Here is a 23,979-nt window from a genome sequence, read left to right as displayed (position 1 = left end):
TGCGCTGGCGAGACGCGCTCAGATATACTGAGTGAGCCCTGAGAAGCAGTCTCAGATCCTGACGGTGCAGCAGCCTGCAGCCTCAGCCCGGGAGTCCCAGCCGCTTTCAATGGAGGAGAAGCCCGGCCAGCCACAGCCTCAACACCATCACAGCCACCACCACCCGCACCATCATCCCCAGCAGCAGCAGCAACAGCAGCCGCACCACCACCACCATTATTATTTTTACAACCACAGCCACAACCACCACCATCACCACCACCACCAGCAGCCTCACCAGTACCTGCAGCATGGGGCCGAGGGCAGCCCCAAGGCCCAGCCAAAGCCGCTGAAACATGAGCAGAAGCACACCCTCCAGCACCAGGAAACGCCGAAGAAGAAAACAGGTCCGGGAGAGAGGACGGGTGGGGGAAGGGGTTGGGGGTGGAGGACGGGGAGCTGGGGGTGGGGCTAGATCAGAAAAGCGCGGACAGGGTCGGGGTGTGTGGAGTGTGCGCGCGCCCTCAGGGCGTGGGTTAGCGCCCCCTTTTCATCCTCGCCAGGCTCGGGCCGGGTAGTGGGCTTTGCAGCTCGCTCTCCTTCCCTTCAGGCTGTAGGAGAGGCCCAAGCGGGCCAGCGTGACCTTCCCGGCCCCCGCCCCTGCCGGAGGGAGACCCGCAGGACAGGCCGTGGAGCCCGTCCTCGGTGCCTTCCCGTGCACCTCCCTGCAGCCGTAGAGTTACCTCCATTTGGGCACCCTGAGATGAGGTGAATCTCCTCTTCCCCCCACCCCACACACGCCCGGCCCCAACGCCTCGAGGAGTGTAACTCGGGAAGGCCTAGCGAATCCTGACTCGGGTGGTTTCGCGAGACCCCTGTGCAGGCGCCGAGGAAAGGGTGGGTGGGCTGGGAGGAGGAAGTGTCCTCCTTCACCGGCCACCTCAAGCCCGCAAGCCCACCTGTGGCCTTGGGGTTCCCTGTCTGGGGGGCGGCTGGGACCCCCTCTTCTCCCGAGTCATTTCCGTCCCTAGGCGTCTTTCTGAGGCGCCAGATCCCCGCAACGTGCTCCCGCAGCTCCTCCTGAGGCCCCGGGCCCGCTCCCCCCAGAGCCGGCGCGGCTGGAATGTTCTCTCCTCCTCGCGGGGCCGCTTCCTGTCCGCCATGTTGGAAGCCGATTCCTGTCACCGACTCCGGCCCACTGAGGAGCGGAGGGGGAAGGGTGCTACGGGGCACCCGGCGCAACGCAGCCGGGTGACCCTGGACCCCCGCCTGCCATCCCCTCGCCCCCCAAGTCCTGCGGGAGGGTGGCGCAGCCCCCCACCCCGCGGCCGCCCCTCCCCCCGGCCCGGGTTGTGTAACCCGGTGGCGGCCGCGCGGCCCCGGGCGGGTCCCTGGGGTGAGGGGCGGGGGCGGTTGAGGTGGGGGAGGGAAGCCGCCACGAGGGGAGCGGCCTGCGCTGGGCCCCGCGCGCCGGCGGCCGCGTTTCCCGCTCCCGGGTGCGGCGGGAGGCGCGGGCGGTCGGGGCGGGGAGTCCGCCCCGAAGCGGAGCCGAGAGGGAAGGAGGCCCCGGGCGGCGGCCGCCGCTGCGTTTCTCGTCCAGAAGGGCTGGGAGAGAGGTCGGCGGGGGATTCATTTTGGGTAGAGGCGGTGCCTGAGGCCGGGTGGGGTACCCAGCGGGAACCCTGCTCCCCGGTCACGAGTTTCTCTGCCACAGGAACCTCCTCTCCTGCCAGGTTCGCTCATGACTCCGCCTCTGAGGTTTTCACTTGGGCCCTCGGCTTTTAGCTGTTCATTTTCTACCAAGGGGGGGAAAAAAAACCCGAAACAAGCTTGTATTCTCCTCATCCAACGCTTAGTCTTGTAGGGTTGGGATGATTCATGTCTGAAGGGGAGGATTTAAAAGAAAATGAGTGAACTGGTAAGAAGGTGAGTTTTTTGACCCCTTTTTCCTCGTCCTTAAGGGTAAATTGAAGTGGCCCATCCATGAGATTGGATCTCCCCCAACTTAGATGAGTTTTTTTTTTCGTGTTAATGGAAAAAAAGGTTTTTCACATTCAAACGGTAGTATCGATCACTTAAGTCAATTTTTTAAGCAAACGTTACATGGAAAGCGAAAGTTACTTGCGAAAATATTGAAAAGAAGAGCAGCCTTGGGAAGATAGATAAGGGTCATTTGTAAATTGAGGAGAAATGAAAACGGTAAAGTAGATATCAAAGTAAATATCAAATCCAGCCCTTGGCAGTTAAGAGTTGGAGAAAACTGCCTGCTTTTTTCTGTTGCAGACTTGGAAGATTCAAATTGGAATGTCAGATTTTTCCTTTTTTTTTAGGGATTGTGGGAACTGTTGTGCAGTGGAATTACCATATTATGGTGATGTTGGCACATAATGTTCTTCAAATGGAAAAATGTATTTTATCAGGTTAATATACCCTCTGTAGGACTCCTTTCTACATAGAGAAGCAGATCCTGAATTGTCCAAGGTGTCATCCCTTAGAATGTCTTACCCTGAAAGGGAAGGATGAAGTTAACAATTTTGAGAACATGTAAATTGTTAGGTGAACAATTTTTCATGTGTGGCCTGGTTATAGTACTGTTGCTTTGATGTGTGTAATGATAATAACTAAAAACTATTTTTGAAATGCATCGATAATAAATTAGGAGTGGGCTTTTATGACCCATTACCCACAAACCTATAAAGAGTAACCGTTTTTCTTTATCCAGAAGAGGGCGCACAGGAAGATCAAATGTGTTAATTTCAGTTAATACTCCAAATGTTAGATTTATCAGTACTGAAGTTTTGCCGAGTTCATTTTCAGCAGTCCTACATAATAAAAACGCTAGCAGTCATTTTAGTAGTTCTGTAATGCTTGTTTTTCTAAAATAGCTAAGTTTTAAAAGGAAACCATTTTTTTAAACATACCAGTAAGGTTGCCATGGGGGAAACTGAGAATTATGTTTTTTTTGCATGTTTTTCTAAAGATTATTTTATTGGAAAGGCAGATGTACAGAGAGGAAGATCTTCCATTCGCTGATTCACTCCCCAAGTGACCGCAATGGCCGGTGCTGCGCTGATCCAAAGCCAGGAGTCAGAAACTTCTTTCTGGGTCTCCCACGTGGGTGCAGGGTCCCAAGGCTTTGGGCTGTCCTCGACTGCATTCCCAGGCTACAAGCAGGGATTAGACCCGCCCACATGGGATCCTTAACCATTACTCTACTGTGCTGAGGATTACGTTATCATTAAACCTTGAGGGTGGGAGTATAAGTGGCTTCTGAGGTCTGTTCATTATTTGGTAGTTTCTATTATTGATAATGTTGACAAGATTTAATTAAAGGTCTTTGTTTAGCTTAGGTTGGACATTGGAATTTTTTTGGCATGTAAGATAGCTTATCTTTAACATCTGAAGTTATGACTAATGGGTTCAAGGTACAAATGTTTGTTTAGCAAGTTACATGGTATAGATCTTTTTGATCCAGAAGTGCCCAAGGGTGAAATAGTGAGGAACTTTATTTTGTAAAGGGAAATAACTCATCTTTTTCAAGTCAACAAGTCTCTTCTTTCCTGTTTAATTTTTTCACCATTAATTAGATTTGATTAGCTCTCATAGCCATTATAGCAACCAGAAAAGAAATGCAATCATGCTAACGTTTTCAGGATGTTACAACTTTTTGCACTTCTGTCTGTGATTATACCTTAAGTTTTTTTTTTTTAAGTTTTTAACAGATTCGGTACAGTTCATAGTCTTAACGAATATGATACCTAGTCTTTTGCTCCCTACCACTTGAATATGTTTTCTAAAGTTACAACACAATAGAAGAAAATGTCTTTATTTGTGTATCGATACCAGCTTTTTTCCAAGGATGTATTTTAGGCAGGTCTAGTGTGACTTCCCAAATCCACAAAAAGTTATTTTAATAGTTACCAGACTTCTATTTTTTTTAATTCTGAAAACTTTTGACGTTGGTTAAATCTATTGGTATTTATCATCTAGGTAATTAAAGCATAAAAGTTTATAACAAATAGGCAAACTCATTCCTTTCAGCCTTAACAGGCCAAAAATCTAAAAGAATTTTGAAAAAAAAATTAATAAATATTGAACTACTCTCCCCAAAACAGCTATTATGAAATTAATATATGTGTATTATCTTGTATGTTGCTTTCTAATGGTTTGGTTTCAGGATGCTTTGGAGAAAGGTATATGTAGATAGAACAAGTTTGCCCAATTAAGTTTCCTATGGTAATAGAGATAACTGCCTTAATATGAAGGTCTATAATGAAATTTTTCTTTAACACTTTTTGGAATTAAATATCCTTCTCTTTGGTTTTGTTAGTAACTAGATAACTTTCATAGTTTTTCGCTAATCTCTTAAATACGCAGTGTTGCAAGGTGGTAGGAAACGGTGGATTCCAGGCAGACTAGATTGTGCCACTTTGTGAACCAGAGAAGGTACTCCATTACTCTGAGAATGTTTATCTAAAGTAAAATGAAGAAAATATGTCTTAAGGGTTAGGAAACAGCAGTTAAGTTTCATGTGTTAAAATATGGTCCAATTTCAAAATGAATTTAAAACTACTATAAAAAAAACCTCACACACGTTGAATTTTTGTCAGACATAATAGAAACCACCCATGTATGGTTTCCTAGGAATTAAGCCCTTGTAATAATTATTGTATCAACAGAGGGTAGCTCTGTTCCTAACTGTATAAAGAAATTTCTAAGATTTATTTATTTGTTTGAAAGGCAGATACACAGGGGAGGCGAGACAAAGAGGAAGATCTTTCTGATGGTTTACTCCCCAAGCAGCCACAAAGGCCAGAGCTGCGCCGAGCTGAAGCCAGGAGCTTCATCCGGGTCTCCCACGCAGCTGCAGGGTCCCAAGGCTTTGGGCTGTCCTCAACTGCTTTCCCAGGCCACAAGCAGGGAGCTGGATGGATGGGAAGCGGGACCTGCCGGGGTTTGAACCAGTGCCCATATGTGATCCCAGTGCATTCAACTTTAGCCACTGGGCTATTGTATCAGACCCTATAAAGAAATTTCTAAACAGCCTTATGAGAATGATGGATAGGTTGATTCTGTTAGATGACTGGTGATATGGTATACAATTGAAGAGATCATGTTGTCTGGTTTGAGTCACACGGTACACAGTTCTGCCTCTTGCTTACCAGTAGATTTCATTTTGCAATCCATGGAGTGAAACTGATAAGTTGTCTTATAGAGATGTGAAATAATAAAACCACAGTTCGTAGTAGATTCTAACATACAGTAAATAAGTCCTTAAATGTTAGGTAGTGCTATAATTTATGTGCTTAATGATTTTATTTAAAGAAAAAAACCTTTGTTTTCCTCCTAGGCTATGGTGAACTAAATGGTAATGCTGGAGAAAGAGAAATATCTTTAAAGAGTCTGGGTTCTGATGAAGTTACCAACCCTATCTCCAGAGTCCTCAATGGCAACCAGCAAGTTGTAGACACCAGCCTGAAGCAGACATTAAAGGCCAGCACCTTTGGGAAGGCAGGAATTAAAACCAAGAATTTCATTCAGAAGAACAGTATGGACAGAAAGAATGGGAAATCTTATGAAAACAAATCCGGAGAGAACCAGTCTATAGATAAGACCGATGCTGTAGCAATTACAAATGGTGTTGTAACAAATAATTCAGGCTATATTGCTAATGGTTATATGGGCAAAGGCGCAGATAATGATGGTAGTGGATCGGAGAGCGGATATACCACTCCTAAGAAAAGAAAAGCTAGGCGCAATAGTGCCAAGGGTTGTGAAAACCTTAATTTAGTGCAGGACAAAATAATGCAACAAGAGACCAGTGTCCCAACCTTAAAACAGGGACTTGAAACTTTCAAGCCTGACTATAGTGAACAAAAGGGAAATCGAGTAGATGGCTCAAAGCCCATTTGGAAGTATGAAACTGGGCCTGGAGGAGCAAGTCGAGGAAAACCTGTGAGTGATATGCTTCGGAAAAGCTCAGATGTTAAACCTGGTGTGAGCAGCAAAAAATTTGATGATCGGCCCAAAGGAAAGCATGCTTCAGCTGTGGCTTCCAAAGAAGACTCGTGGACCTTATTTAAACCACCCCCAGTTTTCCCAGTGGACAACAGCAGTGCTAAAATTGTTCCTAAAATAAGTTATGCAAGCAAAGTTAAGGAAAACCTTAACAAAACCATACAGAACTCTTCTGTGTCACCATCTTCATCCTCGTCTTCGTCATCATCTACTGGAGAAAGTCAGACACAGTCTTCTTCAAGTCGGTTATCCCAGGTTCCTATGTCGGCACTGAAATCTGTTACTTCTGCCAACTTTTCTAATGGGCCCGTTTTAGCAGGAACTGATGCAAGTGTGTATCCTCCAGGGGGTCAGCCACTGCTTACTACTGCTGCTAATACTTTAACACCCATTTCTTCTGGGACTGATTCAGTTCTCCAGGACATGAGTCTAACTTCAGCAGCTGTTGAACAAATTAAGTCTAGCCTTTTTATTTATCCTTCCAGTATGCAAACTGTGCTTTTGAGCACTGCACAAGTGGATCTGCCCTCTCAGACCGATCAGCAAAACCTGGGGGATATCTTCCAAAATCAATGGGGCTTATCATTTATAAATGAGCCCAGTGCTGGCCCTGAGACTGTTACTGGGAAGTCATCAGATCATAAAGTGATGGAAGTGACATTTCAAGGAGAATATCCTGCTACTTTGGTTTCACAGGGTGCTGAAATAATTCCCTCAGGAACTGAGCATCCTGTGTTTCCCAAGGCTTATGAGCTGGAGAAACGGACTAGTCCTCAAGTTCTGAGTAGCATTCTAAAACCTGGGACTACTAATGAGAGTGGAGCCTTATCCTTGGAACCCAGTCATATAGGTGACCTGCAAAAAGCAGACACCAGTAGTCAAGGTGCTTTAGTGTTTCTCTCAAAGGACTACGAGATAGAAAATCAAAATCCTTTGGCCTCTCCTACGAACACTTTATTAGGCTCCGCCAAAGAACAAAGATACCAGAGAGGCCTAGAAAGAAATGATAGCTGGGGTTCTTTTGACCTGAGGGCTGCTATTGTATATCACACTAAAGGTAATTACTTGCTTCTTATACAAAAATTTTTACCAGCTAACTTATTTTAATTAGTTTGAATTAAGAGTAAAATTTGAAAACTAAGGTTTGTTTCAGAAGTTATTGAGAATGACAGTATGGATAAAAACTTGACTTCAAATGCTTAATTCAGGGTATTTGGCAATAGTATGGTAAAACTTCAGAAGGAAGGCTCATTTTTCCAAGTCAAAAACATTGCTTAGGCGGTGGCGTGGCCTAGCAGCCAAAGTCCTCGCCTTGAACGCACCGGGATTCCATATGGGCGCCGGTTCTAATCCCGGCAGCTCCACTTCCCATCCAGCTCCCTGCTTGTGGCCTGGGAAAGCAGTTGAGGACGGCCCAATGGATTGGGACCCTGCACCCGCGTGGGAGACCCGGAAGAGGTTCCAGGTTTCCGGCTTCGGATCGGTGCGCACCGGCCCGCTGAAGCTCACTTGGGGAGTGAAACATCGGATGGAAGATCTGCCTCTCTGTCTCTCCTCTCTGTATATCTGGCTTTCCAATAATAAGTCTTTAAAAAAAAAAAGAAAAACATTGCTTATATGACAGGTGTTATTTACCTTCTTTGTGGCTGGAGGATTAGAGGCAGTGCTTGCCCAGAGGAGTGACCTTGTATTATCTCATGAACTCTTCAAAAATTGTGTTTTAGGGGGCAGATATTTCCTGTCCTTTATTTTTTTAAATTTTATAATTGTTAAAGATGTATCTTTATTGGAAAGTCAGAATCACAGAGGTGTGTCTGAGACAGAGATCTTCCATCTGCTGATTCACTCCGCAAGTGGCCCCAACGGCCAGAATTGAGCTGATCTAGAGCCAGGAACTACTACTACTCTGTCTCCCACTAGGGTACAGTGTCCCAGGGCTTTGGGCTGCCCTTAACTGCTTTTCCAGGCCACAGGCTGGATGGGATGTGGAGTAGCCAGGACATAACGGAATCCCTATGCATTCAAGGTGAGGACTTTAGCCAGTAGGTTACCACACTTGGCCCTGATTGCATTCTGAATATAATTTAGAAAATAAGTTACAGTGGAAAGCACAATTACACTGCAGAAACTGGGCTTTTGAAAGTTGGTCATTTTTATAGTTCGAAAGCCCTTGATAAAGGGAATGGGATATGTTCAATACACCAATAACTTTCTTAGAACGTGATTTATTTGTGTCTTAAGATTTGCCATGTGGCATAGCTGTAATTTAAATTCTTAATGCCAAATAAGGAGATTTAATTAATGATTATAGCTTTTGAGGATATGGCTTTTCAGTCCTCAAACCTTTTCCACCGCCTCTTCCCCCTTAGCATCTGAACCATGTGCTTGCGTGCACACAATTAACATAAATTTTATATTCCCACTTTAACAGTGGCTCATTTAGGCATGACTTGGAATTGCTGAGAATGGTAAGCATATCAGATTGTGGGTGTCAGATATTTTCCATGGAAATCATTGTCTCAGAGATGAATGATGAAATTTTTATGTGACTTTTGAGGAAATTTAACACTGCATAGGTTTCCTTATTTGCAACCTGGAAAGCATTTGTTTAGTACAATAAACTAGTGTCTTCCTTATATTCTCCTCGAAAAAAGGGGGAAATACTAGAATTGCCTTATGGAAGTTAAAAGGACTCCTGGCAGGGGAAATATACCTATCTACTTATTCTCCAGTTTTGCTCTTTTGAGCTGAATCAGAGTTTTAGCCTGGAACCAGCTGTTTTTAGGACAGTGAGGGTGAAAAGAAATGCCTCATTGTTTCTTCCTTTCTTTCAGGTTTTGTGTGTGTGTATTGTTTTTATTAGAAAGTCAGGTTTACAGGATCTTCCATCCTCTGGTTCACTCCCCAAGTGGCTGCAATAGCTGGAGCTGAGCCGATCAGGAGCCAGGAGCTTCTTCCGGGTCTCCCATGTGGCCTCAGCGTCCCAAGGCTTTGGCCTATCTTCTACAGTTTCCCAGACCAGGGCCCGGTCTGGGCCGGGCCCTGCAGGTTGAATTTTTGGCAGGTGTTAATTGTTCCACTAGGTGATCCATTTGTTCACTAGTTTTCTGTTTACTTTGTATCCTAGCATTTTTGATCTGAAGATCTTTTTTTTTTTAATAAGTGAATTTTTTTTTCAGGTCCTAAGATGTAATAATCATTTAGGCCTGTTGGAATTTCTTTTGTAAAAGCATTCTTTCTTTATATGTGAAACAGAAAGGGACAAAGATAGAGCCTCCATTTGCTGGTTTATTCCCCAGATAGCTTCAGTGGCTGTGACCTGGCCAGGCCAAAGCCACCAGCTTCGTGGGTCTCTCATGTGGGCAGTAGTAGAAGCACAAGTACTTAGGCCATTTTCTTCTACTTGTCCCAGGTGCATTGGTAGAGTGTTGAACAGAAATGCAACAGCAGGAACTTGAAGAACAGCGCTCATAGAGGCTGCCGGTGTCCCAGGCAATAGTTTTACCCACTAACTACATGTCTTTTTTTTAACCTCCTCTTCATAGCAGAATCTTACTAAGTTCAAATTAGGCCTAGAATTGGAAGTTCTATATAGTCTTAACTTTAAAGAAAAAAATCTTAAGGCATTTAGGTTGGAAATTATCGGTAAGTTACATCACATTAGGAGTGGTACATATTTTAATTTTTTTTTAAGTTTATGTGGAAAAATCACTTCAAGCGATCTCTTTGCCTGCTCACTGCCCAGAGGAGGCATTGACCAGACCTGGGCCCAGCTAAATCCAAGAGCTTCCTCTGGGTCTCACATGTGGGTACAGGATCCTAAACATTGGGCCATTTCTGCTTACCTGAACTGATGGTAGGGAACTGGAGTAGAAGTAGAGCAGCTGGTACATGAACTGGTACGTGGGATGCACTCATCAGACAGCAGCTTTACTTGCTAACCCCAGAACACTGGTCCCAAAGTGGTGCTTGCTTGCTTGTTTGTTTTTTAAGGATTTATTTATTTGAAAGGCAAAGTTAGAGGAGGGATCTGACATCTGCTGGCTGACTCCCCAGATGACTGCAACAGCCAGAGCTGGGTCAGGAGCTTCATGTGTATCTCTCAGGTGGTACATTTTGTTTTTATAAAAAAGGCTCTCTCAGGGGTTGGCACTGTGGCTTAGCATGTGAAGTTTCCACCTGCAACACTGGCACCCCATGGGCAGTGGTTCGAGTCCAGGCTATTGTTTCTGATCCAGCTCCCTGCTAATGTACCTGGGGAAGCACAGGAACGATGACCACATATGTGGGTCCCAGCACCCATATGAGAAATCTTGAAGCTCTTGGCTTTAGACCTGCCTAGCTCCAGCTCTAGCCATTGCAGCTATTTGTGAAGTGAACCAGTGGATGAAAGATCTACCTCCTGATACTTTTTTTTTCAGTTCTCTGACTTTCAAATTTGAAAGGCCAAGCAACAAAGAGGAAAGAGTGAGTGCAGCAACTAGGTCTGAGCCAGGCCAATTCTAGGGGCAAGGAGCTCTATCCAGGTCTCCCACATGGGTGATAAGGCACCCAGGTAGCTGGTTCATTCCATTATCCGGCTTAGACATTTAAAAACATCATCAGCAAATGTCTAACAGCTCTCTAGTATTTGAAAGGCAGAGTTACAGAAGGAGAGATCTTCCATGCTTTGGTTCATTTCCCAAATAGACTCCTCCAGGTCTCACATGGGAGTAGGGTCCCAAGGACTTGAGCCATCCTCTGTTACTTTCCCCAGGCCACAAGCAGGGAGCTGGATGGGAAGTGGAGCAACTGGGTCTTGAACTTCCAGTAGCTGCACATAATGGATGCTAGCACTGCAGGCCCAACCCATTGTAGCACAGGAGTTCTTTCATTGTGTATATTTACAGCTTGGTTGTTTTAATTATTTGAAAGGCAGAGTTAGGAAAGTGAGAATCTTCAGTGTAGAAAACTTTAAAAACTTACTTGGTAACTTTAATTGTCAGCTAGAATGGGAAACTACTTTGTTAGCATAATCTTTTCTTTGCCGCTGTTTTCTGCACTGGTCACTGTTTGCTAGTATAAATTGGGTATTTTAGATTATCTCTACGCTGGTCATTGTAGCCGATTGGGGGGTGAACTAGCAGATGGAAAGTGTCTATAAAATCTGACTTTTTATTAATCTACTTGAAAGGCAGGGAGCAATCATCCAAGTCTTTGTTAAATCTCCAAATGCTTGCAACAGCTAGGACTGAGTCAGGTGTTGTGGATGGCAGAAACCCAATTTGAGCCATAAACTGCTTTTCAGAGTTCACATGAGCAGGAAACTGAAATAGAGAACAGAGCTAATACTTGAACCCAAGCACTCATGCATGATATGAGCTTGCCATGCAGCATCCTAAGCAGTGGCTACTGTGTAAAACTCGCCTTTGACCCTCTTCCAGTTCCAAACCACAGTCGTTTAAAGAATTTAAGTAGAAAAGAAAAATGACACACAAGTTTATAAAGCAAGGAGACAGAGAAACATCCGATGGTGCATTCCCTTTGTGGCCACAACAGCTGGTGATGTGCCAATCCAAACCTAGGAGCAGGAGCTTCTTTCAGATCTCCCACACGGGTGCAGGGTCCCAAGGCTTTGGGCCGTCCTCGACTGCTTTCCCAGGCCACAAGCAGGGAGCTGGATGGGAAGCAGGGCCGCCAGGATTAGAACCAGCGCCCGTATGGGATCCTGGGGCGTTCAAGGCAAGGACGTTAGCCACTAGGCTGCCATGCTGGTCCTGGTTTACTTTGAGTTATGTTTCATCAGTTCATTCCCCAAATAGTTACAATGGCCTACTGAAAGCCAGCAATATCTAGGGGTGTTCACAAAAGGGTCTGGACTTTTAGCACGGTAGATATTTTTGATTCATGAATGATTGTAGGATTACATCTTTCTGATAATAGCATATGCTGGAAATTTTAGTTTTTCTGAAGATGTATTTATTTTTATTGGAAGGACACATCTACAGAGGAGAGACAAAAAGATGTTCCATGTGCTGGTTCACTCCAACTACAGCGGCCAGAGCTGAGCCAATCTAGAGCCAGGCACTTCTGGTCTCTCCATGGGAGCTGGGTCAGGAGTGGAGCAGCCAGGATATGAATCCATATGCATTTGGGATGCTGATGTGTGCAAGGGAAGGATTAGCCTGTTACGCTACTGCACTGGCTCCAATTTTGCGAATTTTAAAAAATAGGTTTAGAAAGGAGCCCCGTTTTCTCTAAATGTAGGATGCATCTAAATGTATTTTATAGACTTCTGAGATCCTCTTTCTCCAATAACTTGTCAGTTGAGCATCCAGTTTTTTACCTTTGTGTAGTAAAAACTAAATTAGGATAAATACAGGAGTACAAAAGAAAACTAACAAAACCAAGTTGGGTTCTAAGTTTCTGCATTTAGAGGTATTTTACACAGACAGGCTTTTAGTGATTTGTTGTAACTTGAAGTTGGGGTTGTAGGATTAAAACCAATAAATCAAAGATCATTGTCTGCTTATGATGATTTCTAGTTAACTTTAATTCAGATTTACTTAACTATGGTATACTTCTTGCTGAATATATTCAAACTGGAAAAAATAAAGGCCGGGAGAAGTAAACTTAAGTGGGACCTGCATGGTAGTACAGCAGGCTAGTCCACCCTGTGGTGCCAATATCCCAGGGAGCTGGATGGGAAGAAGGACACATGGGATCCTAATGTATGCAAGATGAGGACCTTAGCCACTAGGCCACTGTGCTGGACCCCTGAGACTGATCCTCCATTCATTGGTTCATTTCCCAACTGGTTGCTTCATTCAGGTCTCCTATGCCCAGGACCCAAGCACTTGGGCCCTCTTCACTGCATTTCCAGGTCCATATAGCAAGAAACCGAATGGGAAGTGGAACAGTGGGGCTAGTGCCTATATCCAATTTCTGCATTGCAGGCAGCTACTTAACCCATTATACCACATGCCAGCCTAACATTAATGTTTTTTAAGGAAGGCAATGCTAGTCATTGTAGAAAATAGAGACCAAGACTTGACAAAATGACCACTAGAGACAATTTCAGGAATCCACAAGATGATCAGCAGTAATATTGGGCTAGAGAGAAGGGTAGATAACAAGATATCTACAACCTTCCTTTCTAAATATTTTTAATTTCCTTGGCTTAGTCTACTCCTGTTTTCTGTATCTTCAATATAACCTTGGGTGAGAGACTCCTATGTTCCTGAAAGATTTCTTCCTTTTCTTTCCTTCCTTTCTTTTTTTAAAGGTTGATTTATTTTTATTGGAAAGGCAGGTTTACAGAGACAGAAAAATCATCAATCCACTGGTTCACTCTGCAAATGGCTGCAATAGCTGGAGCTGAGGCAGTCAGAAGCCAGGAGCCTCTTCTGCTGGTTCTCTCATGTGCATGCAAGGTCCCATCCTCCACTGCTTTCCCAGGCCATAGGCAGGGAGCTGGATAGAAAACAGAGCAGCCGGGACATGAACTGGTACCCATGTGGATTCCTGGTGCTTGAAGGTGGGGAAGTAGCCAATTGAGTTGTTGCAGCTGCCTGTTTGTCTTTTTTTTTTTTTTTTTTTTAATTGAAAAGTCAGATTTACAAAGAAAAGGAGAGACAAAGATCTTCAGTCTGGTTCACTCCCCAAGTTGCCACAGTGGCTGGAGCTGAGTCGATCCAGTCAGGAGCCAGGGACTTGTTCCATATCTCACTCGTGGGTGCAGCGTCCCAAGGCTTTGGGCCATCCTCTGCTGTTTCCCCGGGCCTCAGCCAGGGAGCTGAAAGGGATAGGAACCAGCACCCATATGGGATCTCTATGTGTGCAAGGTGAGGAGTTGAACCACTAGGCCAGCACGCCAGACCCTTTATTATCTTTCTACTGTCATGAAATTTGGTTCTTCCTCTGACTCTTGCAGTTCTAGAGACTTTCAGCCCTACTACTGCTACAAGTACTAGTGTCCTTGCTGTATTAAGGGCTGAATAATATAATTTTAGGTGCTGAGAATCATAGGATCTTACTGATTGCCACTTAGCACTTGATTCTCCTTTGTAGAGTGAAAGCCAACATAGGTCATATGTAAACAGTGGGTGTGACTGTTGCAGTAAACCTTAATTTGCAGACACAGCATTGGGTAGACACCCAGTTTGCAGGCTCTTGCTCTGGCATTTTTTTCTTTTTAATTTTTTTATTTGAAAGCTGTAATTGGGAGTGGTGCAAGCATATGGAGATACCGTCCATGCTCTGGTTCACTCCAAATAACTGGGCCAATCTGGAACCAGGAACCTAGAGGTCCCATTCAGGTTTCCCATGTGGAATGGCAAGATATCAGGTTCTTGAACCATCTTCCCACTGTTTTTCAAGGTGCATTAGAAGGGAGGGAGCTGAGATACTAGGTACAAAGTGGTGTCCCTAGGGGTTGCAAATGATGGCTTAACTTGTTAGACCATAACATAGGCCTCATCTATTTTTTATGGTATGGAACTAAAAATTGGGGATTTTATTGGAATATTGGGCATTGTATTAGAGTGATTGGTATGATCTTGATGGGTAAATATGATTCCTGATAATGTCCTTTTTTCCTTCAAGTAGATTGATTATAGAACTCCAATGACAAGGAATTTTCCTACCTACCTGCATAGAATCTATTCAGTTTTGAAGGCCTAGGTGTACAACTAAACTTGGACAGGTGGCAGAATGTTACTACCAGCTTTAGTTTAACCAGAAATCACTGAACAGAAATAACTTGACTGGAATTTAACTGGATAAGGGAATCATTTGAATAATTAACCTGTTGATCTGAAATTTTTTAACCTGTTCTTATTTATTTTTAGATAATCTCACATAGTTGGTTAGGGTACCAAGGGTCAAGGGCTATAGGAAAGTGGGTAAGACCATTGCTTCCACACTAATATATTTTTCCCCCCTGTATCGGGGGTCAGGGTGAAAGAGCTTCCATGTGCAGATTTGCTCTCCAAGCCAGGAGCCAAGAACTCCGTCTGGGTCTCCTATATGACTGTCCCTATATATATACTTGGGTCATTGTCTGCCTTCCCAGGCACATTAATAAGAGGAACTAGGACTTAAACTAGTACATGTGTCCCAAGATGCAACTTAAACTGCTCCACCACAACACAGGCCCTATTACTTGTTCTTTGAAGGTTGTGGTGCAGTAGTCATGCGTTGTTTTACAGTTCTGCTGCCCTCTATATCATTATTGTTTGGCTATCTTTAAGGTGTGAAAGTAAATACATTAGACATTTTGAATGAAATCAGAACAAATGAGGATTAAATGTCATTATAATTGGTCAAGGTTGACATTTTGACCTTAAGGTTAAAGATGGTTTTAAAGCAACTGGGCTGAATGCATAAGCTAACCATCAAGTCTAATTAACCAAATTTGATAAATGATTCTCTATATTTGGAGTGATTCTTTGTTAAGGAGCATTTGATGTTCTTAATTATGAAACGTTGGGCCTGGTGTGATAGCCTAGTGGCTAAAGTCCTCTCCTTGAACATGCCGGGATCCCTTAAGGGCACCGGTTCTAATCCTGACAGCCCCGCTTCCCATCCAGCTCCCTGCTTGTGGCCTTGAATAACAGTCAAGGACGGCCCAAAGCCTTGGGACCCTGCACCCTAATGGGAGACCTGGAAGAAGCTCCTGGCTTCGGGTTGACTCTGCTCTAGCTGCTTGGGGAGTAAACCATTCGACAGATCTTCCTTTCTGTGTCTTCCCTGTATATCTGCCTTTCCAATAAAAATGGATTCTTTTTAAAAAAAACTATGAAATGTTATGAGAAATGTTTTATGTGTTATGAAAAGTATGCACATGCTTCTGCATATCTTTGCTATTTGGAAAATAAAGTGTTTATGCCAATTTCCGATAATAACTGATTTTTTGTGATTAACTTAAATTGACAGTGCTTTGTCACAGTATTCTGTTTACAACTGTAACTTTAACCCAGCATTTATCAGGTTTTTTTTTTTTTCCTTTGCAGAAATGGAATCTATTTGGAATTTACAGAAGCAAGGTAAGAATGTTTACATAGATGACTTGGTATATTCGTAACTAATTAATAATCACAGGACATTGTATTTGGAAATAATAGATGAACAGTGGCTTACCAAAAAACAGATTTTGTATTTTGAATTATTTAATAGATGTAGTTGAAAGGCATTAGTTTTATTTAAGAGCCAGAGACTGAAAAGCAAAGTAAAATCTACTGGTTCACTCCCAGATACCCAAACTGGCCAGGGCTGAAACCAGAAATCAAGAACACAATCATGAGGCTGAACATCCATCCCGTTAAGTTTTTTTTTTAATCTGGGAAACTAGCATGAATAAGTATTTCTATCTTGGGATACTTTTTATCTGTATTTTAGTGTACATGAGAGTTATCTGAAGAAATTAAGTTGAGATAATTTAGAAAAATAATAGTTACAGAAACATCTGGGCTACATATTCTTTGAAAAGAAAATACAATTTGCCTTCCTGCAGCCCAAATGTGACAAGCCAGGAAAACAGCGGTACAGGATAATTGACATCTGGATTATTTGGGATTTTCAAAGAATGAAGTTGGTTTTCTTAATTATTGTATGCCTTAATTCCAAAAATAGTAACAGTAGTATAAGTACTGTATGATATGAGAGTTTTATTTGGAAAAAGCCATTGATTAATTTCAGTTTTTAAAATTTTGTAGCTGATTTAATAAAATCATCTACTTTGCTGGTTAATACAAAGGCTTTTTGGATGGGAATGAAATTCTCAGGATTTCATGAGTTAAAGATGTTAGAAATTCTGTTGATTTCAGTCGGTGTATATACTAGTGACACAAGAATGTAGGTTTCCACAATTTCCCAATATTCTTCCTTCAATTTTCCTCTTGTATTTAGGTCTGGTTGTTTTGTCTTAACAACTATGGCCTAAAGATAGCTGTCACACACTTAAATTGTTTTTGAATTGCTTCCTGTGCTTTCTTAAACATAAATGGAAAGATGTGAAGTAGAAAATACACTTTTCAGACATGGGCAGTTTAGATAGCAGTTGACACAGGGTTTGGGACACTCACATCCCATACTTGGGTGCCTAGGTTCTTCTCCCAATTCTAGCTTTCTGGTAATGCAGTCTATGAAAGACATTGGTTTATTTCTTGCCACCAATGTAGGAAACCTGAAGAAAGTTCCTGGCTTTTGACTTAATCCTGACTGTTGGGAATATTTAGGGAGTGAGCTAACAGAAACTGTTGGCTGTCTTGCTATTTTTCTGCCCTTCAAATTTAAATAAAAATTAAAACATGCCCTGCAAAAATTGACCTGCTTGGTTCTGCTGGTAAATAGATATTAACTACTAGAAAGGGGGCAGATTGTCAGAGATTAAGTGTTAGAATCCCACAGAAGGTATTTTTTATCTCTGAACCAAATTGGAGTCTTAAGCTGAGTTAAGCTTGAACTCTTGAGTATTATTTTTAGATATATTTTTTCCATAAGTTGCAAGTTCTACTTTCATTATTAAAGCATGTGTACGTTAAAAAGTTTTTGTTGGATACACATAGTATGAAATTAAAATACCATCTCTGAAGAGGGGAACATACAGATAAATAATAGGAATATAGAGTAATGCTTTAGAATGGCATTTGTATATTTTGTATCCAGGATATCTTTCTTGTAGGCTTTTTTTTTTTTTAAGATTTATTTTTATTACAAAGTCAGGTATACAGGGAGGAGGAGAGACAGAGAGGAAGATCTTCCGTCCGATGATTCTCTTCCCAAGTGAGCCGCAACGGCCGGTGCTTTGCCGATCTGAAGCCGAGAACCAGGAACCTCTCCAGGTCTCCCACATAGGGTCCCAATGCATTGGGCCGTCATCAACTGCTTTCCCAGGCCACAAGCAGGAAGCTGAATGGGAAGTGGAGCTGCCGGGATTTGAACCGGCACTCATATGGGATTCCGGCACGTTCAAGGCGAGGACTTTAGCTGCTAGGCCACGCCTCCAGGCCCCTCTTGTAGGCTTTTGCTAAAAATGAGAAGTGATGGTATTTTGGGAAATCTGAAAGAAGGAATAAATAAGTCACTGGTTAGAATTGACCAGGTAGTTTTTGTGAAGCTGGCCTTAGCATGAAGTTTTCAGTGCTGGGTGTTACGCTGGACTGCCTTAAGAGAGCATGGCCACCCACTGGGTCCAGTGCCCAGTTGCCCACAGTGACTTGACTGGAGATCGAGCTTAGAATTCTGTTGCCTGAGGCATCACTGCTGTCTCCTAGAGTTGACAATAGTAACCAAGTAGCTTGAGCCAGAAGTTGAACCCAGATACTCTGATGAGGGACATGGACTGATAAACACCTACTCATTTAAAATCAATGCTGTCTTTATTTGATGAGAAGAAAAGAACACATATATATCCAGGGGCTAGCATCCCATATGGATGCCAGTGCATTATTCTGCTGTTCTGCTTCTCCCCAAGTTCTTAGGCCCCTATCAGCTGAGTGGGAGATCTGGAAGAAGTTCTGGGCTTCAACTTGGCTCCTACCTGACCATTACAGTTACTTTGAGAGTGAACCAGTAGATGGAAGATATCTTTCAAATAAAGAAGCAAATCTTAGAAAAAATGCATATCCAATTTTTTCCATATTGAATTATTGATGACTTTAGCTTTTTTTCTTCATCCAACCATTTAAAAATACACTAATACAGTTGAGACCTTGAGGACCTTGTTGCTAGAATTCTGTTGAAATGCAAATCAACTACTTGTAGGTAGAGAAACTGGATCATGTATGTTAATGCAGAATATAAATGACTTTTAGATTGTGTTTTCATAAAAAGAGGGTGATTTGGATGATTGTTTGGGATGTGTTGAAACAGAAGGATTTGAACCTTATTTATTTGTTTAATTCTCCAGATCCCAAAAGGATAATCACTTACAATGAAGCCATGGATAGTCCAGATCAGTGAAGGACCCGACTGCCTAATCGTAACCTTTCTGCAGCATTAGAGCCACCGTTCATGGGGGACACAAGGCTTTTATGCTCCTAGATCTTCAACGCAGCAGAGGAACCATAAGTAGAATCACAGGATAATATATACAAATATATATATATACATATATATATATAGTTATTTAAAAAAGGCAACTGAAAGTAATTAGACTTCTTAAGGAATCAAATTTATTTCAAGAGACTACACATGGTTATTTAATCTCCGGTACTGCATAGTTTTTTTCTTCTTTGTTAGTTTTTGTTTTTAAGTGTGAATGCAAGTGATTAATGAATACAGACTTAACAAGCGTGGTTCTGAAGTTCCTGCTGTCATCAACTTGGGCAACAAATGACCCACTGGAAAGGCAAATCCACTTAAAAGATCTCTATTCTTGTTCTGTGACTGAAGTGATACACTAATCACGGGGAACCCAGAATGATTCAACATTTCCCCTATTCCTCCCTTGATCTTTTGTTTTTACTTTAAGCCCTGCAACAATTCTGGATAGATGCCTTGAAGTTTGCAGGGGTATATGTGTTTTGTTTTTTTTTTAGCGAATATGATTTGCATGTCTTGCCAGAAGTTAAGCAGCCTCTGTAGGATGTGGAGGGGGGGGGGTATTTGTTTCTTTTTTTTTTTTTTAAGGGATGGGAATAGGGGAAGGCATTGAAGTGCTACAGTTCTGGAATAGTTTGTGGGTACCTAGTTAACTTGGCTTGATAGCATGTTGGACTTTAACAACGGAGAAATCCATGATTGTCATTTATAGAAAAGTTACAGAACAAGCAATTGGCTGAGATGTGGAAAAAGTAGTCCCTTTGACCATATTTTAATGTAATTGTGTAACTGGGAGCAAAAATACTCTGCTTCAACTGTAGGTGCTCCAGACTTGCTCTCTGTCAACTAACACTAAATGTGCTGTTTTCTGTTTTTCATCAAACATTTAAGAGAAACTTCTGTATCTTTCTGTAAAATTTCTTAATCTCTAAGCAAAATCTAAAGGGGGGGATGCCCGTGAAAATTAAATTTCATGTTTTTAGGTAGTGAGGAGATAATAAGATCCTGCCTGTAGATGGTGTACAAATTGTACTTCTAAGCTTATTAGCTTCTAATTATATCTTAATAAATATATTTTATTACTAGAGCAAAATGGGTTTTTTTAAGGAAAATAATGTGAAATTCTGGAAATTATGTTTTGGGCAGAGAAGAGCATTAGCCCTGTCTTACCGTCACATTGCCATCCTGTTTTACTGCAGCTTGTGTATAGCATGCTAAAAGAAATTTGTGTGTGTGTGCAGAAATTAAAGGTCCAATTTAAGATTGGGTGTTGTTAGTGGCATAATAACAAGTTCTCTGGCCTGACAGCATCACATCACACACACAGAGAAATTAGTATATCCATGTATGTTAAATACAGATTAAAGTAGCAGGGCATTTTATTTAAAGAGTTGTAGTCTTTTAATAAAAGTAGACTGGATCTCCTGGGGATATTTGGGGAAAAGGTAACTACTTTTGCTCTACTCCTTCGCTTAAGAAATGTCCAGTTGTGAGCAACTGTAGAGTGAATGGATTTTCTTGTTCTGTTGATTATTTGAGACTTTTAATAAGTAGTTCATGAAAGAAGACATTGGACTCAACATAGAATAGGGGAAAATATCTTTTTAGTCCGGATTTCTGCCCTGCTTAGATTTTTTTTTAAGAGTATGAGCATGGATTGCCAATTCCACTTGATGTAAACAAAACTTTTTATACATAATATATATATAATAACTTATTGTATCAGTCCAGGTTCAGAAACTTGTGGTAGGCCAGTTCCAAATAGTTTCATTTCACCTGTAAACTGTATCACTTTTACTGATAATTGTAATTTTCAAATGTATAATATGTTTACAGATGTGCCCTGCTTTTAGTCTGCCTTGTTCTTATTTTGATTTTTGTTTGAGTCTCCTGCCTGCTTGCCAAAAGCTAGGATGCTTCAGGCCCATGTATAATTGAGAGTAGAGGCATCCTTGAGCTTTAAAGCATTGAACAAACTGGAAAATGCAACGTACCACATATTGAAGTGAAGAGTCTGTGTTTGTGTTTTTTAAATAAAAAATTTCAAAAAGTTTTAAAAATATATATAAGGTTGATTAAAGGAGAAAAAAAAAAGGCTCCAGTTTGTTTTACAGGTTTTAAAGTTCTGCTGTGTGTTCAATTGCCTTGTGTAACCACTTGTCGCCTTAGGGCCAGATCCCCAACCCTCCACCTTCTCTTTTTAAATGTCCATTTTGCTTGCCTGAAATTTTAAAAGTTCTTGTGTCCCACAGCTCACATGAAACTTTCTGGGTTTGTGACATAGAGGTTGAGTGAATACATCTAATTTTTTAAAAAAGATCCAACTCCTGTCTGAATTTGGCTTTTTACTTAGAAGCAACACTTAAATATCTTTAAAGCTGTCACTTTTCTAATTCCCTTCCATATCCCTCAAGCCTCCATGTTCAGAGAAGCCAAAACGAGAATGTATCCCTTCTCTCTTTGTCCAAAGGTTTTTGAAAGTCTCACTTTTAAATGAAACAATGCAACATTTCACTTTTGATTTTTCCACTAAAATTTCCTTAATTATATAGTTAGAGGTATACAGTAGCTAAGAATATCTGTTAACTTTCTGGGAACCCTAGTTGCCCTGTGATTAACTATCAGTATTTTCTGGGCACTTGGTTTAATGGACTTAATTGCCTAGGTTCAAGCAGGACTTTGAGACAAATCTCCTTTGTGCTGATTGGTAACACTTTTAATTCTACTTGTTGCAATCTTTCTCCTTAGGTCCTCACACAATTCCTTACAGAGCACTTATTAAAAAATGTTAAGAGTTGATCTGTTTTCTGATTATTTTTGTGTAAGCTTCTAAAACTTCAGCTGTGATTAATTTAGCACATTTAAATAACATTAATGTGTTACTGTTTGGTATAATGAATTTTCCTTCAACTCAGAGTATTAGTACTGTAGCATAAACCAAATACAGTCTAGAGGGACTATTAAACATCCCTCCATTATAAAGACTGAAAAAGGTGTGTGTGTGTGTGTGTGTGTTTTGAGTGCTTGTACGTGAGGGAAAGATGGAGATGTTAAAAATTAGTAAATGAATATGTGTAAGATGTTATATTAGTATTCAGAGGATGAAACTTGTATTTATTTTGTGCCATTTGTTTTCATTACACAGTCAGGTGGTTTAAATTCTTAAAAAGGGTAGTATTTGAAAAATGGCACTAAGAATGAAATCATGACCTATTTTTTTAATAGCTATGAAGATACTAATTATTGATGAAGATTTCTTTAACAATTTGTCTTGATTGTAGGCGTCTGTCACATACCACTCTTCATTTAGATGTCTTGAATAATCTCCCTTCCCCACAAAAGACAGGGTGTATTTATCTTTTTATTCACTCCCACTTTGCTGAACTGAAGTTAATTGCATAGCCTTTCCTATAACCTCCTTAGAGATGAACCTGCACATGAAGTGTATTTACAGAAACTGTAGTATCCCTTTTTCCTCCTACTTTCTAGGAGGGGATAGCCAGTAATAAGATATTTTGTTAATGACAGCTTTTTTTCCTTCTTGAAATAAATGGCTGGAGTTTCTCTCCACTTTCGAATTTTTCTGTCCTCTTTAATCTGCTTACCTAGTCATTGCTCAGAACCTGCAAAAACTATACAGAAAAAAAAAGTGCTGCATTGTATTTCTCAAATAACAGTTTTTAGTCGGAATATGACAAACCTCAAGTTTGGGAAATTGTCCACAAAACAAAATGGTGTCACAAAATAGTATATAGCAGTGATAGTTTCATACCTGGTTGTTAAGCTGGTTGCTAACCCTCATCAGAAGCATTTAATGGTTTATGTTTTGTCATGCTGTAAACTTAAAACACAAAAAAGCCATTTAGTGTGAACTTGTTCATCATGTATGAAATGACCACAGGCAAAGAAATTAATAAGATTTTTTGCTCTTGTAAATTTCACTGAATAAGGAGGGACTCATTCTTCTAAAGAGAAATAGGATAATGGTCCAATTGCTAAGGGAGTGTGGTTGTGCCACCGGGCTGTGTCAAGTAAAGGTTGATCGCTCTTAAGTACTTTGGCTAACTGAAGAACAAATACAGTATAGGGACCAGATACAGAAATGGAGAGTAAGTTTTTGTCATCAGATCTGTTGATGTTCTCTGTCAGTCAAAGTAGAACTTGCCAGAACACTCAACTTTGCTGTCTTTAAAAGAGGGTAGGATAGGCTTATCTCCCTTCTTCCTAATTTATTTAGAAAGGATGGGCAGAGGACAAGGCCAGAGGCACATAGGTTAACGTTGGTATTCTTATTAATGTGATGGACAGTAGCAGTATTCTTTGGTGGTGAAAAATGATGGTCTTGTGCTTTGGATATATTAACATATTTCTTTTCGAAATTGGTTCGTATGTGTGAGAACCAGGAGCACCCTCGGTTGGTTTAACAAATGGTAAATCATTACCTCTCAAAAGCACTGCTCTACAGGGTTCTACACTAAATTCACACCATTTTGCTGCTCAAAGTAGTTAAAGAATGCAGACAGTAGAATAGAGTTTTAAGTTGTCCTCATAATAAAAATACCCAGGATGATGCATTGCTGAGAATATCAATAGCAGTTAGGAACTGTGGAACAGCCATCAAATGTGATGTTGGTTGTTGATTCAGATTTCACTATTCATAAAATTTTTGTTATGTCCAGAGTTCTAAAGCCATTTTTATAATACTGCAGTATCCCTTTTATATAGCCTTATTAAAATTACAAATGTTATAATTACTAAAGTTATGAATATTTTCCAGTTCAGTTTCACTTCCACTGTATATAAAGTATATTCTACAGACCAACTTGAGATAATTTGTACAGCTTCCCATACACCCTTTTTTCCTCAGGTGCTAATAAACAAAGGCTCCAAAAATGGATACTGCTTTAGTAACATTGCTTTATTAAATGCGTATTTCTTTTGCTAGATGTAAAGATTGGT

At 41.3% G+C, this 23,979-nt stretch overlaps 1 protein-coding gene across 1 annotated transcript; it reads left to right on the top strand.

Moving 5' to 3' along the window:
• On the top strand, positions 1 to 23,346 carry NUFIP2 (nuclear FMR1 interacting protein 2). The gene is made up of 4 exons (XM_004593926.2): positions 1 to 386; positions 5,330 to 7,054; positions 15,990 to 16,022; positions 18,887 to 23,346. The coding sequence occupies exons 1-4, from the start codon at positions 110 to 112 to the stop codon at positions 18,937 to 18,939; spliced, it is 2,088 nt and encodes a 695-aa protein (XP_004593983.2). The 5' UTR covers positions 1 to 109; the 3' UTR covers positions 18,940 to 23,346.
• The last annotated feature ends 633 nt before the right edge of the window (positions 23,347 to 23,979 follow it).

This window comes from Ochotona princeps, chromosome 17 (assembly GCF_030435755.1).
Source record: "Ochotona princeps isolate mOchPri1 chromosome 17, mOchPri1.hap1, whole genome shotgun sequence".
Classification (NCBI taxonomy): domain Eukaryota; kingdom Metazoa; phylum Chordata; class Mammalia; order Lagomorpha; family Ochotonidae; genus Ochotona; species Ochotona princeps.
Note: the sequence above shows the minus strand (reverse complement) of the source record. Positions and strands in the feature narration are given on the sequence as shown.